Source organism: Theropithecus gelada, chromosome 1 (assembly GCF_003255815.1).
Source record: "Theropithecus gelada isolate Dixy chromosome 1, Tgel_1.0, whole genome shotgun sequence".
NCBI lineage: Eukaryota > Metazoa > Chordata > Mammalia > Primates > Cercopithecidae > Theropithecus > Theropithecus gelada.
Genome location: NC_037668.1, coordinates 79,960,467 through 79,975,572, shown reverse-complemented (window position 1 = coordinate 79,975,572; position 15,106 = coordinate 79,960,467). Strand labels below are relative to the sequence as shown.

General features: G+C 42.5%; 1 protein-coding gene across 4 annotated transcripts in view; it reads right to left on the bottom strand.

Moving 5' to 3' along the window:
• The window catches only part of BTF3L4 (basic transcription factor 3 like 4), a 35,559-nt gene that overhangs the window by 4,224 nt on the left and 16,229 nt on the right, over window positions 1-15,106 (bottom strand). For 3 of the 4 annotated variants that reach the window (XM_025376934.1, XM_025376948.1, XM_025376940.1), the window contains one exon: window positions 1,810-2,011. The exons of the other annotated variant lie outside the window; for it this stretch is intronic. In XM_025376934.1, coding sequence (XP_025232719.1) covers window positions 1,810-2,011 — 202 coding nt within the window. The remainder of the gene's footprint in view (window positions 1-1,809; window positions 2,012-15,106) is intronic. 4 annotated transcript variants of the gene reach the window in all.

Sequence of the window (15,106 nt, the reverse complement as noted above, 5' to 3'; positions counted from 1 at the left end):
AAAAAAAAAAAAAAAAAAAAAAAAAAAAAAAAAAAAAAAAAAAAAAGCCAGGTGCGGTGGCTCACGCCTATAATCCCAGCACTTTGGGAGGCTGAGGCAGGTGGATCACGAGGTCAGGAGTTCAAGACTAGCCTGGCCAAGATGATGAAACCCTGTCTCTACTAAAAATACAAAAATTAGCCGGGCGTGATGGCGGGCGCCTGTAATCCCAGCTAACTTGGGAGGCTGAGGCAGAGAATTGCTTGAACCCGGGAGGCGGACGTTGCAGTGAGCCAAGATCACGCCACTGCACTCCAGCCTGGGTGAGACAGCAAGACTCTGTCTCAAAAAAAAATCAATCAATCAATCAATTTTTTTTCATATCTTTTGATGTAAGAAAATGTCTAGCTAAGTAGTATAGGCACTGCAATACTAGGCTTTTTCATTTTTAGGGGCAACATGACACATTTGAAACCAGGACTATCTTGGAAATTCAGAACTTATGGTTGCCATATTTATAGGGCAATCAATAATATTTAACAAAAACATAGATGTCTGACAACATTATTTTCTTTTTTCTTTTTTTAAAGAGACAAGGTCTCCCTCTGTCACCCAGGTTGAAGTACAGTGGCATTCCATAGCTCACTGCAGCCTTGAAGTCCTGGGCTCCAGTGATCCTCCTGCATCAGCCTCCTGAGTAGCTATGACTATAGGCACGCTCCACCACACCTGGCTAATTTTTGTATTTTTTGTACATACAGGGTCTCACCATGTTGCCCAGGCTGGTCTTGAGCTCCTGGCCTCGAGCAATACTCCTTCCTCAGAATCACAAAGTGCTGGGATTACAGGAGTGGGCCACTGTGCCCAGCCATACAACAGATTTTCTGATTGTCATTAATTAGCAGTGAATATTAAATTAACTATTTAAAATGATGGGCCAGGCATCGTAGTTCACGCCTGTAATCCTAGCACATTGGGAGGCCAAGGTAGGTGGATCACTTGAGGCCAGGAGTTCAAGACAAGCCTGGCCACCATGGCGAAACCCTGTCTCTACTAAAAATGCAAAAATTAACCGGGTGCAGTGGTGCATACCACCTGTAGTCCCTGCTACTTGGGAGGCTGAGGCACGAAAACTGCTTGAATCCACGAGGTGGAGGTTGTAGTGACCTGAGATTGCACCACTGCACTTCAGCCGGGGAGACAGAGTGAGACTTTGTCTCAAAAATAAATAAAATAAAATAAAATTATGGCCTGCAGATCCTGGCACTATCCTTTTAGGTAATTACCTCTCAAGTTACTATATTACTACCAAAATGTTTCTGAATATTCTTTTTTTTTTTTTTTTGTGAGACAGAATTTCACTCTTGTTGCCAAGGCTAGAGTGCAATGGCCCAGTGTTGGCCCACTGCAACCTCTGCCTGCCGGGTTCAAGCGATTCTCCAGGCTCAGCCTCCCGAGTAACTGGGATTATAGGTGCCCACTGCCATGCCTGGCTAATTTTTGTATTTTTAGTACAGACGAGGTATCACCATGTCGGTCAGGCTGGTCTCGAACTCCTGACCTCAGGCAATCCACCCGTCTCGGCCTCCCAAAGTGCTGAGATTACAGGCGTGAGCCACCACGCCCAGCCGTGTTTCTGAATATTCTATGTGTCACACTACATAATCATTAAAGAAACAAACTCAGAATTTTATGAAGCATAGAAATAATTTTATAGAAAGTAAAATAATTACATTCAGGCAAATCCAAATTAAGATGGGACACCTTGTAAATGATTAGGTTCTTTAAGTGAGGTGGGGAGAGAAAGATTTACTAAATTGAAATACCTACCTTGCCGTGGGAACTGTTCAGCTAACTTCCTAAGGCTTGTTAAACTGTCAGCACCAAGCTGACTTAATATTCCAGGAAGCATTTCTGTGATTGGTTTGGCTTCTGCATGACCAGTAATTGCAAAGGTGTTAGCAGAAAGGGAAGCTTGGACTTTGGGATTGTTGAAATGAATAACTGTCCCATCATCTTTAATCATGTTCACCTGTATGATCACAGAAGAAAAATGTACTTCACATGCTAGGTACACTAAAACAAAATATTTTTAAAAAGCAAGTCAGCCAATTATGGTTTTTCACTTGGTAGTTATGTAATCCCAAGGTAGTAACTGGCCAAGCAGTGGACATTCATGGAAAAAGATCATACTAATAAAGTAAAATGGTGTAGATGGCACAAATTATTAGGATGGTTAAGAAATATTCACTTCATTATAGAATCTAGATTTTAAATTCAAAGACTTCTAAAAGAAGTACATGCCCACGTTTTTTAAAAAAATGAAAGTATCAGCCACGAACCAGCTTCTTAATGAAATTACTCATTATCTTACTCAATTTATACTGTCAAACAAAATCAGTGCAATTTCCACTTGGTAGGGTAGCATCTTACTTAGGGGACTGGTTATAAAGGGGCAACAGTATATAGTAAAAATAACCACTGAAAATCCATAAAGAACACTCAGAAATTTAACCAGGTGTTTCATTCCTTTAAGCACTTAGTACATTTATAAAAATGTCAACTTGTTCTCATCATGTCATTCTTTGTAGGGGATTTTGTTAGTTCCTCTAAAATTTTTTTTTTTTTTTTTTTTTTGAGACAGAGTCTCGCTGTATCATCCAGGCTAGAGTGCAGTGGCACGATCTCGGCTCACTGCAGCCTCTGCCTCCCAGGTTCTAGCGATTCTCCTACCTCAGCCTCCCAGGTAGCTGGGATTACAGGCACGTGCCACTATGCCCGGCTAATTTTTATATTTTTAGTAGAGATAGGGTTTCACCATGTTGGCCAGGCTGGTCTCGAACTCCTGAAATCAGGTGATCTGCCCACCTTAGCCTCCCATAGTGCTAGGATTATAGGCATGAGCCACCGCGCCCAGCCAGTTCCTCTAATTCTTAAAGGTAGCTTCTCAACAATCTTTAATAACCCCTGTAAAGGTCAAAGAAGTTGTCCCACCTACTTGCCTAGTGACCTGAACATGCTTTATCAACAACTAGAAAACCTTTAAAAATCATCCTTACATTCTTTCCATAACTTTCACCAATATGAACTATTTCAGATTTGATTTCATCCATTGCCTGGGACTTACTGAAATGGAAGGTTTAACATATGCTACTTAGATTGTTATTTTTCTCTCTCACTCATGTACTTTGTTTTTTTTAGTAGAGTTGAATTTGCGTAAGTTAAATGTGTAAATAATGTGATTCCACTATGTAGTTGATTCCCCTGGGTAAGTTACCTTGGTGGTAACATGCTTACTATATAAAAAGGTTAGGAAGAGTTAACTCTTGGCTACTTTAGAAGCATTTCATGATCCATCCAAAATCTGCCCTGTCACAATCAAGCATAGATGCTGAGTGTTCTCCATGGACTGTGGGAAGAGGGCTTTTCTTCCTCAGAGGTGATCACCAGTATTGACAGCACCAGAAAGGAAGGGCAAGAAAGGGGCTTCTAAATTTCAGGCAAGACCTGGAACACAGAGAAAATAAAGGCAAATCCCTGAAAAATTGTAACTAAACCCCACAAATAATTTCCCCACGTTTTTCTGACAAAAATCACTATTTAAATTCTATACCCTTCCCTCTCTCACTATTACACTTAGGGTTCTATTAATCATATCACACACAATAAGCATTCAATCCAGCTGTTCTAAAAACACGGCACTGTGAGTTATATTAACTTCAGAAAAGATGAATTATATAGTTTTGAAGATAATTACAGTTTTAGTAGAAAAGTTAAATGTTAAAGTGGGTGAAATCTGGGCTTGAGAAGGATGACAGTGGATGTGAAATGGGATGATGTTCTGCATTTAGGCTAGAATCACATAATTTTAGAATGGGAAAAGAATAAAAGATATGGTAGGACTATATTTTCCAAATCAAGACCAAATCATGTGGTTTAAAAAAGGATTTCAGGCCGGGTGTGGTGGTTCACACTTGTAATCCTCGCACTTTGGGAGGCCAAGGTGGACAGATCATGAGTTCAAAATTAGCCTGGCCAACATGGTGAAACCTTGTCTCTACTAAAAATACAAAAATTTATCCAGACATGGTAGCGGGTGCCTGTAATCCCAGCTACTCAGACGCTGAGGCAGACGTGGCTTGAACCCAGGAGTCGGAGTTTGCAGTGAGGCGAGATCGCACCACTGCACTCCAGCCTGGGCAACAGAATGAAACTCTTTCTCAAAAAAAAAAAAAAAAAAGAAAAAAGAAAAAAGAAAAGAAAAGGGCCAGGCGCGGTGGCTCACGCCTGTAATCCCAACACTTTAGGAGGCTGAGGCGGGTGGATCACGAGACCAGGAAATTGAGACCATCCTGGCCAACATGGTGAAACCCTGTCTCTACTAAAAATACAAAAATTAGCTGGGTGTGGTGGCACGTGTTTGTAATCCCAGCTACTTGGGAGGCTGAGGCAGGGGAATCACTTGAACTAGGGAATCGGAAGTTGCAGTGAGCTGAGATCATGCCACTGCATTCCAGCCTGTACCGAATGAGACTTTCTCAAAAAACAAACAAAAAGGCCGGGCACGGTGGCTCACACCTGTAATCCCAGCACTTTGGGAGGCTGAGGTGGGCAGATCACCTGAGGTCGAGAGTTCGAGACCAGCCTGGCCAGCATGGTGAAATCCTGTCTACTAAAAATACAAAAATGAGCCAGACGTGGTGGCAGGCGCCTATAATCCCAGCTACTTGGAGGCTGAGGCAGGAGAATCGCTTGAACCTGGGGGGCATACGTTGCAGTGAGCCAAGATCGCACCACTGCACTCCGGCCTGGGCAACAGAGTCAGACTGTCTCAAAAAAAGAAAAAAAAGAAAGAAAAAAAAAGGGATTTCTAAAATACTTCTGGGTGCAGAGAGTCTCAAATATTGGAATCTGAGACATTTTTTTATTTATAGACATTAAAGTCACAAGAAATTTGAAATCAGTATTGTTCAAAAAATTCAGGCTATACATTTGTTGAACTTAGAAGTCTTCCAGTTCAAATCCTTTATGTTAAAGAAATAAACACTGAAGACAAAAGCTCTTGGTTAGCAACATACCCAAGGACAAATAGCTTGTTAAGTGCAAACTGAGGACTTTAACCTGGGTTTCCCAACGTGTTCTTTCATTTCCTTCCTACTAAGTCATTCTCACACCTATATGCCTATAAAAATTCTCACACCTCATGCCTATAAAAATTCAATTCAGCTGGGTGCAGTGGCGCATGCCTGTAATCCCAGCACTTTGGGAGGCTGAGGCGGGTGGATCACCTGAGGTCAGGAGTTCAAGACCAGCCTGGCCAACATAGTGAAACCCCCACCTCTACTAAAAATACAACAATTATCTGGGTGTGGTGGCAGGCACCTGTAATCCCAGCTACTCGGGAGGCTGAGGCAGGAGAATCGCTTGATCCCGGGAGGCGGAGGTTGCAGCGAGCTGAGATCATGCCATTGCACTCTAGCCTGGGCAACAGAGTGAGACACTGTCTCAAAAAAAATAATAAATAAATAAAAAAAATTCCATGGCCTCATGACAGCTTGCCAGAGAATGATTTATTTCAGGATATAGGCCAAATTGAGAACACAAAAGAAAACAAAACAGGTATATAGATAAGATGTATCTTACTGGCTATAAAACAAGAGGCTAACATGGAGCCAAAAACAATAAACAAACTCATGGAATTTTTCCTTATGTTCAAGTTTCTCTTCTGAAGGCTAAATGTTGTTATATTTTACACTCTGATATAGGTCTTTCTAGTTTGAAATATGCTTGCGTTTAGTGTGAAAAGCAAGATGAATTCCATCTCAGATTGTGAAACATAAATTTATTCATGGCTGTTTTAAATGGAGTGGTCTAAAAGATGCAGCTTCAGGAACAGAAAGGTCCAGAAAGGGATGGAGAGTTTAGTTAATTTTAGAATATAGAGAAATACTAGAGGGTAAAACAGCTATAATATTTTCTTTCTTTTTTTTTTTTTGAGATGGAGTCTCACTCTGTTGCCCAGGCTGGAGTGCAGTGGCGCGACCTCTGCTCACTGCACCTCCTCCTGCTGGGTTGAAGCGATTTTCCTGCCTTAGACTCCCAAGTAGCTGGGATTACAGGTGTGTGCCACCATGCCCAACTAATTCAGATTATTTTATTTCTACCTAACATTCCTTCCTTCTGAGCAAATGACATGGTTATATAAGGCTTCTGGGCACAAGCTATTAGAAACTATCAAACGATGAATTATTTGGCTGAACAAGATCAGTTCGACACCTCCCCTGCCATTTTGGGTAAAAGAAGGGATAAGGAACTTGTTAAAGTCATAAAGCAAATTATATGCATTTAATATCGAGACTTCACTTCTTTCAGTGATTTTATACTGTGTGGTTTAAGCAAGCCATATATGCACAATATAAGAACAAGGAGCAGCCAAATAAAAGGGACTATTAAACTAGCAACTATACCAGCACTGAGGTCTTTTTTTCAACCAAACATCCCATTTATGTTTTTTTTTTTTTCCCCTAAAGATAGCTGCAGGTAAAGGATGCCACTTGAGCTAAGGAGAAAGAGGCATTTTGAGACCCCAGTCCAAACCACAGAATGCCCTTGCTCTCATGTTTTGCTCTAACAATACTGATGTGTCTAGTAGTTAGCAGTAAACTTTGTCCTCTCATGCCTAGTGTACTTAAATATGCTGTTTTCACTGTTTAGAAGAACCATTTCCTACTTCTCCATCTTGCACATTCCCATTTATCCAAGACTGAGGTAAGATGCTTCTTTCTCTGTGAAAACTTAAGGTGCCAACTTACTGCTATTATACAGAATTGTCTTGTAGTATAATTGCATTTGTAAATCATTGACCATACTAGAAGGTGAATTTGAGATCAGACACCATGCCTTATTAGACATAGTATTTTCCCCAATATCTAGTACATAATAATCACTCAGATCTGCTGAATGAATGGATACCTCCTATACAATTTATTCTAAAATAATGGCTGGGCATGGTGGCTCATGTCTGTAATCCCAGCACTTAGGGAATCTGAGACAGGAGGATCACTTAAGCCCAGCAGTTCAAGATGCCTGGACAACACAGCGAGAACCCCATCACTACCAAAAAAAAAAAAAAAAAAGCAAGCCAGGTGGCGTGGCAGTATGTGCCTATAGTCCTAGTTACTCAGGAGGCTGAGGTGGAAGGATCGCTTGAGCCTAGGAGGTCAAGGCTGTGATCACACCACTGCATTCCAACCTGGGTGACAGAGTGAGACCCTGTCTCAAAAAAGGAAAAAAAAAAAAAAAAAAAAAAAAAAGAAAAAGGTTGCTGTCAGACCAACTCCCCAAATGCTAGATAATGGGTCACATTAAGGTTTATTTTGTTTTTTTGTTTTTTGGGAGGGGGGACGGAGTCTCGCTCTGTCACCCAGACTGGAGTGCAGAGGCGCAATCTCGGCTCACTGCAAGCTCCGCCTCCTGGGTTCACGCCATTCTCCTGCCACAGCCTCCCGAGTAGCTGGGACTACAGGCACCCACCAGCACACCCGGCTAATTTTTTGTATTTTTGGTAGAGATGGGGTTTCACCGTGTTAGCCAGGGTGGTCTCGATCTCCTGATCTCGTGATCCTCCCGCCTCGGCCTCCCAAAGTGCTGGGATTACAGGCGTGAGCCACTGCGCCCGGCCTCACATTAAGGTTTAAATATAGCATCAGCAGTGCCTCCAATGAAGATGCCCAGAATCTCCTGGGCTGTATCTTTAGCCTGAATTTTCCTATAGTTTTGACCTTTCAGAATCAGCCCAACCTACCCTCCAGAATTAGGGGCATTTTAAGTCACTCTTGGCAACTGCTGGGTGGCCCTTTTATGCTGCTATCAAACACCTTAACAACCGCTACCTTTGCTGGCTTCTGCATAAGGTGCGTAAGTTAGTCTTAGTAGCCTCCCACCTGGTAAATTTGATGCTCACTTTGTTCCTACACAGCAGTACATTTTTGTGGCTAGAGGAGGCTCACAAAGTTATATTTGACTCCAAAGCTCTTGCTAATAACTGCCCTCTCAGTTCATGGAGGCTTGAATTCTTCTTTGTGACTTTTTTTGAATCCAACTGAGAATGATACAAGAGAATTAACAGTTGTCTGTTTTTTCGTTTTGAGACGGAGTCTCGCTCTGTCACCCAAGTTGGAGTGCAGTGGCGCAATCTCAGCTCACTGCAACCTCTGCTAACTGCAACATCTGCTTCCCGAGTTCAAGTGATTCCACTGCCTCATCCTCCGAAGTAGCTGGGATTATAGGTGTGTGACACCACGCCCAGCTAACTTTTATATTTTTAGTAGAGATGGGGTTTTGCTATGTTGGCCAGGCTAGTCTCAAACTCCTGACCTCAGGTGATCCACCCGCCCAGGCCTCCCAAAGTGCTGGGATTACAGGCCGGAGCTACCGTGCCCAGCCAGCAGTTGCCTTAAAATAAAGTTTTACTGCTACTCCATCCCATATGTAATGGCACTTAAATGTTTACCAGGAAATCCGTCTTTTACTGACTTCTTATATCTTTTAAGAGACAGGGTTCATTCTGTTTCCCAGGCTGGAGTGCAGTGGCTTGATAAGAGCAGTTCACTGAAGCCTCAAACTTCTGGGCTCAAGGGATCCTTCTACCTCAGCCTCCTAAGTTGGTAGGACTACAGGCATGTGCCACCATGCCTGGCTAATTTTTTATTTTCTTTAGAGACAGAGTGTCATGATTTTACTCAAGCTGGTCTTGAACTCTTGGCCCTAAATGATCCTCCTGCCTTGGCTTCCCAAAGTGCTGGGATTACAAACACAAGTCACCACACCTAGCCTCTTACAGTTTAAAAGGATGAAATAACAGACTTTTTAAGAATAAGGCACATAAGCGTCTAGGGTGTTGTGAGACTGAAGAATGTGAGATTTTGAGGATTATGGGCTTTGCACAGGCTCTTATAAGTCAGTCAGTATATCCTTCACATTCAATTCTAGCTCAGCATCTGCTTATTTCTAATGGCTATTATTAAGTTAAAGCTTACAGCTCTCATTAGTCTATAACATATGCTGGGATCACTTCCTCTTACTCTCTGGTGACAAGTCTGACAAGGCAGGAATTCTTTTTTTTTTTTTTTTTTTGAGACAGAATCTCGCTCTGTCACCCAGGCTGGAGTGCAGTGGCACGATCTGGGCTCACTGCAACCTCTGCCTCCTGGGTTCAAGCGATTCTCCTGCATCAGCCTCCTGAGTAGCTGGGATTAGAGGCACGTGCCACCATCATGCCTGGCTAATTTTTCTATTTTTAGTAGAGACGGGGTTTCACCATGTTGGTCAGGCTGGTCTTGAACTCCTGACATCATGATCTGCCCGCCTCAGCCTCCCAAAGTGCTGGGATTACAGGTGTGAGCCACTGTGCCCGGCCTTTTTTTTTTTTTTTTTTTTTGAGACTGAATCTCGTTCTGTCGCCCAGGCTGGAGTGCAGCGATGCTATCTCTGCTCAACGCAACCTCTGCCTCCTGGGTTCAAGTAATTCTCCCACCTCAGCCTCCCAAAGTAGTTGGGATTACAGGCGCATGCCACCACGCCTGGCTACTTTTTTGTACTTTCAGTACAAAAAAGAATTCCCGCGCCCAGCTAGGAATTCTCTTTATCTATGCTGTAGGTAGTCGGAACTGGCACATTCTTTCTGAAAAGCAATTTGACAATATGCATGAAGAGTTCTAAAAATGTTCATGGCTCTTTCAGCCAGTAACTATACTTTCAAGAATCTATAGAGGCTGAGTGCAGTGGCTCATGCCTGTAATCCCTGCACTTTGAGAGGCTGAGGCGGGTGGATCACCTGAGGTCAGGAGTTTGAGGCCAGCCTGGCCAACATGATGAAACCCCATCTCTACTAAAAATACAAAAAATTAGCTGGGCGTGGTGGCACACACCTGTAATCCCAGCTACTCAGGAGGCTGAGGCAGGATAATCACTTGAACCCAGGAGGCAGAGGTTGTAGTGAACTGAGATCGCACCACTGCACTTCAGCTTGGGCAACAAGAGAGTTAAAGGAACTCAGATTTTTATATATATGAATATATATATATTTTATTATATATAAACACACATATAAAATATTTATATATAATATACAATTATATAATTTATATATAACATAATTTATATATATTTTTAAATATATATATTTTACTATATATTTTAAATTACATATATATATATTTAGACATAGTCTCACTCTGTCGCCCAGCAGGCTGTAGTGTAGTGGTGTGATCTCTGCTCACTGCAACCTCTGCCGCTCAGGTTAACCTCCGCCTCTTGGGTTCAAGCAATTCTCCTGCCTCAGCTTCCTGAGAGTAGCCTGGGATTACATGTGCGTGCCATCACGCCCAGCTAATTTTTGTATTTTTGTAGAGATGGGGTTTCACCATGTGGCCAGGCTGGTCATGAACTCCTGATCTCGTGATCTGCCCGCCTTGGCCTCCCAAAGTGTTGGGATTACAGGCGTGAGCCATGGCGCCCAGCCCAGAGAGATATATTTATGTATAGAAAAGTTCAACACATGATTCTTTTATTATCAAAACATTATAATGTACAATAAATAATAAAGAAGTGTTAAATTACAGTACAGTATATCCATGCAGTGGAATGTACATAGATAATACCTACATATGATTAAAAGGATTTTTTAATGACATAAAACAATTTTTATAATATAATGCTATTTTAAAAAATGGTTATTGGCAGGGTGTGGTGGCTCATGCCCGTAATCCTAGCACCTTGGGAGGCAGAGGTGGGAGGACTGCTTGAGGCCAAGAGTTCAAACCAGCCTGGGTAACACAGGGAGACCTCATCTCTACAAATAATTCTAAAAAGTAGCCAGGCATGGTGATGGAGTCACTCAGCCTGGGTGATGGAGTGAGACCCTGTTTCAAAATAAAAAATTAAAAAAAAAAAATTATTTTAAAACAAAAACATGTCAGACGCAGTGGCTCATGCCTGTAATCTCAACACTTTGGGAAGCTGAGGCAGGTGGATCACCTGAGGTCAGGAATTCGAGACCAGTCTGGCCAAAACAGTGAAACCCCATCTCTACTAAAAATACAAAAATTAGCTGGTTGTGGGGCTGGGCGCGGTGGCTTACATCTTTAATCCCAGCACTTTGGGAGGCTGAGGCAGGTGGATCACCTGAGTTTGGGAGTTCGAGACCAGCCTGACAAACATGGAGAAACCCATCTCTACTAAAAATACAAAATTAGCCGGGCATGGTGGTGCATGCCTGTAGTCCCAGCTACTCAGGAGGCTGAGGCAGGAGAATCGCTTGAACCCTGGCAGCCGAGGTCACGGTGAGCCAAGATTGCCCCATTGCACTCCAGCCTAGGCAACAAGAGCGAAACTCCGTCTCAAAAAAAAAAAAAAAAACATTAGCTGGGTGCAGTGGCACACACCTGTAATCCTGGTTACTACTTGGGAGTTTGAGGCACGAGAATCACTTGAACCTGGGAAGCAGAGGTTGCAGTGAGCCAAGACTGTGGCAATGCACTCCAGCCTGGGCATAGAGTGAGACTCTATCTCAAAAAACAAACAAACAAACAAACAAGCAAACAAAAAACAAGATCTTGCTCTGTCACCCAGGCTGGACGTGCAGTGGTGAGATCATAGCTCATTGCAGCCTAGAGCTCCTGGGCTCAAAAGATCCTCCTGCTTACCCTCTGAATAGCTGGGATAACAGGCATGCACCATCATGCCCAGTGAATTACATATATATTTTTTACTTTTTTGAGATGGAGTCTTGCTTTGTTGCCCAGGCTGCAGTGCAGTTGCATGATCTCAGCTCACTGCAACCTCTGCCTCCCGGGTTCAAGCAATTCTCTGCCTCAGCCCCCCCAAGTAGCTGGGATTACAAGACGCCCACCACCACGTCCGGCTGATTTTTGTATGTTTAGTAGAGAAAGGGTTTCGCCATCTTGGCCAAGCTAGTCTTGAACTCCTGACCCTGTGATCCACCTGCCTCGGCCTCCCAAAGTGCTGGGATTACAGGTGTGAGCCACCCAGCCCGGCCTTTTTTTTTTTTTTTTTTTTTTTTTGGAGAGACAGCATCTCACAATATTACCTAGGGTGGTCTCAAACTCCTGGCCTCAAGCAATCCTTCCACCTCAGCCTCTCAAAGTGTTGGGATTACAGGCATGAGTCATTGCACCTGGCCAGAAAAAGGATTCTAAATTGTACATCTAGCTGTAATCATATATATATATATATATATATATCTTTATGACATATATGAGACATATATATCACATATAATGTGACATATATGATATACGAGACATATATGACATGAGACATATATAGCAACATATATAGTGCATATATAAAGCAACACATATATAGTGCATATATATAGTGAACATAAAGATGGGAAAGATTAAATACAAGACTAATAGTAACTCTCTCTGGGTGGTAGGGATTATGGTTGAATATTGTCTTCTTGATATTTTCTCTATATTCCTGATTTTCTATAATGGCAATATCTACTATCTATATAGATACACAGATACATTTTTTTTTTTGAGACGGAGTTTCACTCTTGTTGCCCAGGCTGGAGTGCAACAGCATGACCTCAGCTCACTGCAACCTCCGCCTCCTGGGTTCAGGCAATTCTTCTGCCTCAGCCTCCTGAGTAGCTGGGATTACAGGCATGCACCACCACGCTCAGCCAGTTTTTTTTTGGTTTTTGAGACAGAGTCTTGCTCTCTTGCCCAGGCTGCAGTGCAATGGCACGATCTTGGCTTACTGCAACCTCCGCCTTCCAGGTTCAAACGATTCTTCTGCCTCAGCCTCCCGAGTAGCTGGGATTACAGGCACATGCCACCATGCAAGGCTAATTTTTGTATTTTTGTAGAGATGGGGTTTCACCATGTTGGCCAGGCTGGTTATGAACTCCTGACCTCGTGATCTGACCACCTCAGCCTACCAAAGTGCTAGGATTACAGGTGTGAGCCACCGCACCCAGCCTGCACCCAGCCGGCAATATATTTTTATACTGAGGGGAAGAAAGCGCTTTTAAATACAAAAGATGCAGATAAGGATGGATAAGACGTGGTATATGCATACAATGGAATATTATTCAGCTATAAAGCAGTGAAGTTCTGACAGGCTATGACCTAGATGAACCTTGAAAACACTATGCTAAGTGAGGTACTCAAGGCCTCCAGGCACAAAAGGACAAATACTGCATGATTCTGTTCATATGAAATATCTAAAATAGGCAATCCATAAAATAGAAAGTAGATTGGCTGTTACCAGGGGCTGGAGTACAGGGGAATAAGGAGTTATTGTTTAATGGGTACCAAGTTTCAGTTGAGGAAAATGAAAAAAGTTCTAGAGATGAAAAAAAGTAGTGATGGTTGGCCAACATTGTGAATTTTAATGCCAATGAATTGTATAGTTAAAAATGGCTGGCCAGGCGTGGTGGCTCACGTCTGTAATCCCAGCACTTTGGGAGGCCGAGGCAGGCAGATCATGAGGTCAGGAGATCGAGACCATCCTGGCTAACATGGTGAAACCCCATCTCTACTAAAAATACAAAAAATTAGCCAGGCGTGGTGGCGGGCATCTGTGGTCCCAGTTACTCGGGAGGCTGAGGCAGGAGAATGGCGTGAACCCGAGAAGTGGAGCTTGCAGTGAGCCGAGATTGTGCCACTGCACTCCAGCCTGGGCAACAGAGTGAGACTCCATCTCAAAACAACACAAAACAAAGAAACAAATTAACAAAAAACCAAAAAAACCCCCAGCTAAAATGGCAAATTTTGTGATATATATAGAGATATATCTACACACACACACACACAGTAAAAAACAAAACAAAAAGCCAAAAGACAGGACCCTAAGAGAGAAAGGAGACTGCGGGATGATAAGGTGGATAGGACATGGTGCTTCCCTTTTACTCTCCTGTACTCAGAGTTGTCTATCTATGGGCACCTGAGGCTCTAGCTGGAGGAAGAAGGAGCTGCAGGAAGAGCCAACCAATAACTTTAGGTCCTCTTCCTGTACAACTGGTTCAGAAATAACAAGAACCAGGAAGAGGAAAATGTAAAAAGTAAAATTTATGTGTCCAATTAATTCTCAGCCTTAAGCTTTCTCTAAGTTCTAGCTCCCTATATCTAACTCGCTGCAGAACAATCCCACCTGGAATAATCAGTACCTCTTAAATGTAACAGGCTCTAAGCAAACTCATCACAGAGAATCAGTATGCTATAGACTATAATGAATAAACATGTTCCCTGCTGTCAAGACTCTTTATAAGTTACTGAAAACAGACTACTGGGTTAATAAGTTACCATTATACACCACGATATGAGATAGCGAAAAACATATTATAGAAGAGCAACTTAGGCTAACAACAGTAAAAGTACAGAGAAAAGGTTGATTGTACCTGGAAAGACAGGAAGGGTTTCATGGAGGCTGAATTATACCCTAATTAAGACAGAAGCTGTCCTCTGAATATAACTGTAAAACTCTATGAAGCAATTTGGAACAATTACGTCTTCTGAATCGGAAAGTGCTTTTTGGTTACACTTCTTACCAAATAAACTGGAAAAAGTCTGTTGTTTCTGAGAAATAAAACAGATCCCATTGTTGATGGATTCATGCAGTTAGGGGAAGAAAAGGTGACAGCACAGTAACTATATTCAACTAGATTACCAAATAACCACATTCAAATATTTTCAAACATTACAGAACATATAACATTTTCAGAAATTTGGTTCTGGATGATACTCTGCAAGTCTGCCTAAGAATTCCTTTCAAAAAGCTGGTTATTGGCCGGGTGCAGTGGCTCACGCCTGTAATCCTCCCAGCACTTTGGGAGGCCGAGGCAGGCGAATCTTCTGAGGTTAGCAGTTTGAGACCAGCCTGGCCAACGTGGTGAAACCCCGTTTCTACTAAAAATATAAAAGTTAGCCAGATGTAGTGGTGAGTCTGTAATCCCAGCCACGCGGGAGGCTGAGGCAGGAGAATTGCTTGAACCCTGAAGGCAGAGGTTGCAGTGAGCCAAGATCATGCCACTGCACTCCAGCCTGAGTAACAGAGTGAGACCATCTCAAAAAAAAAAAAAAAAAAAAAAAAAAAA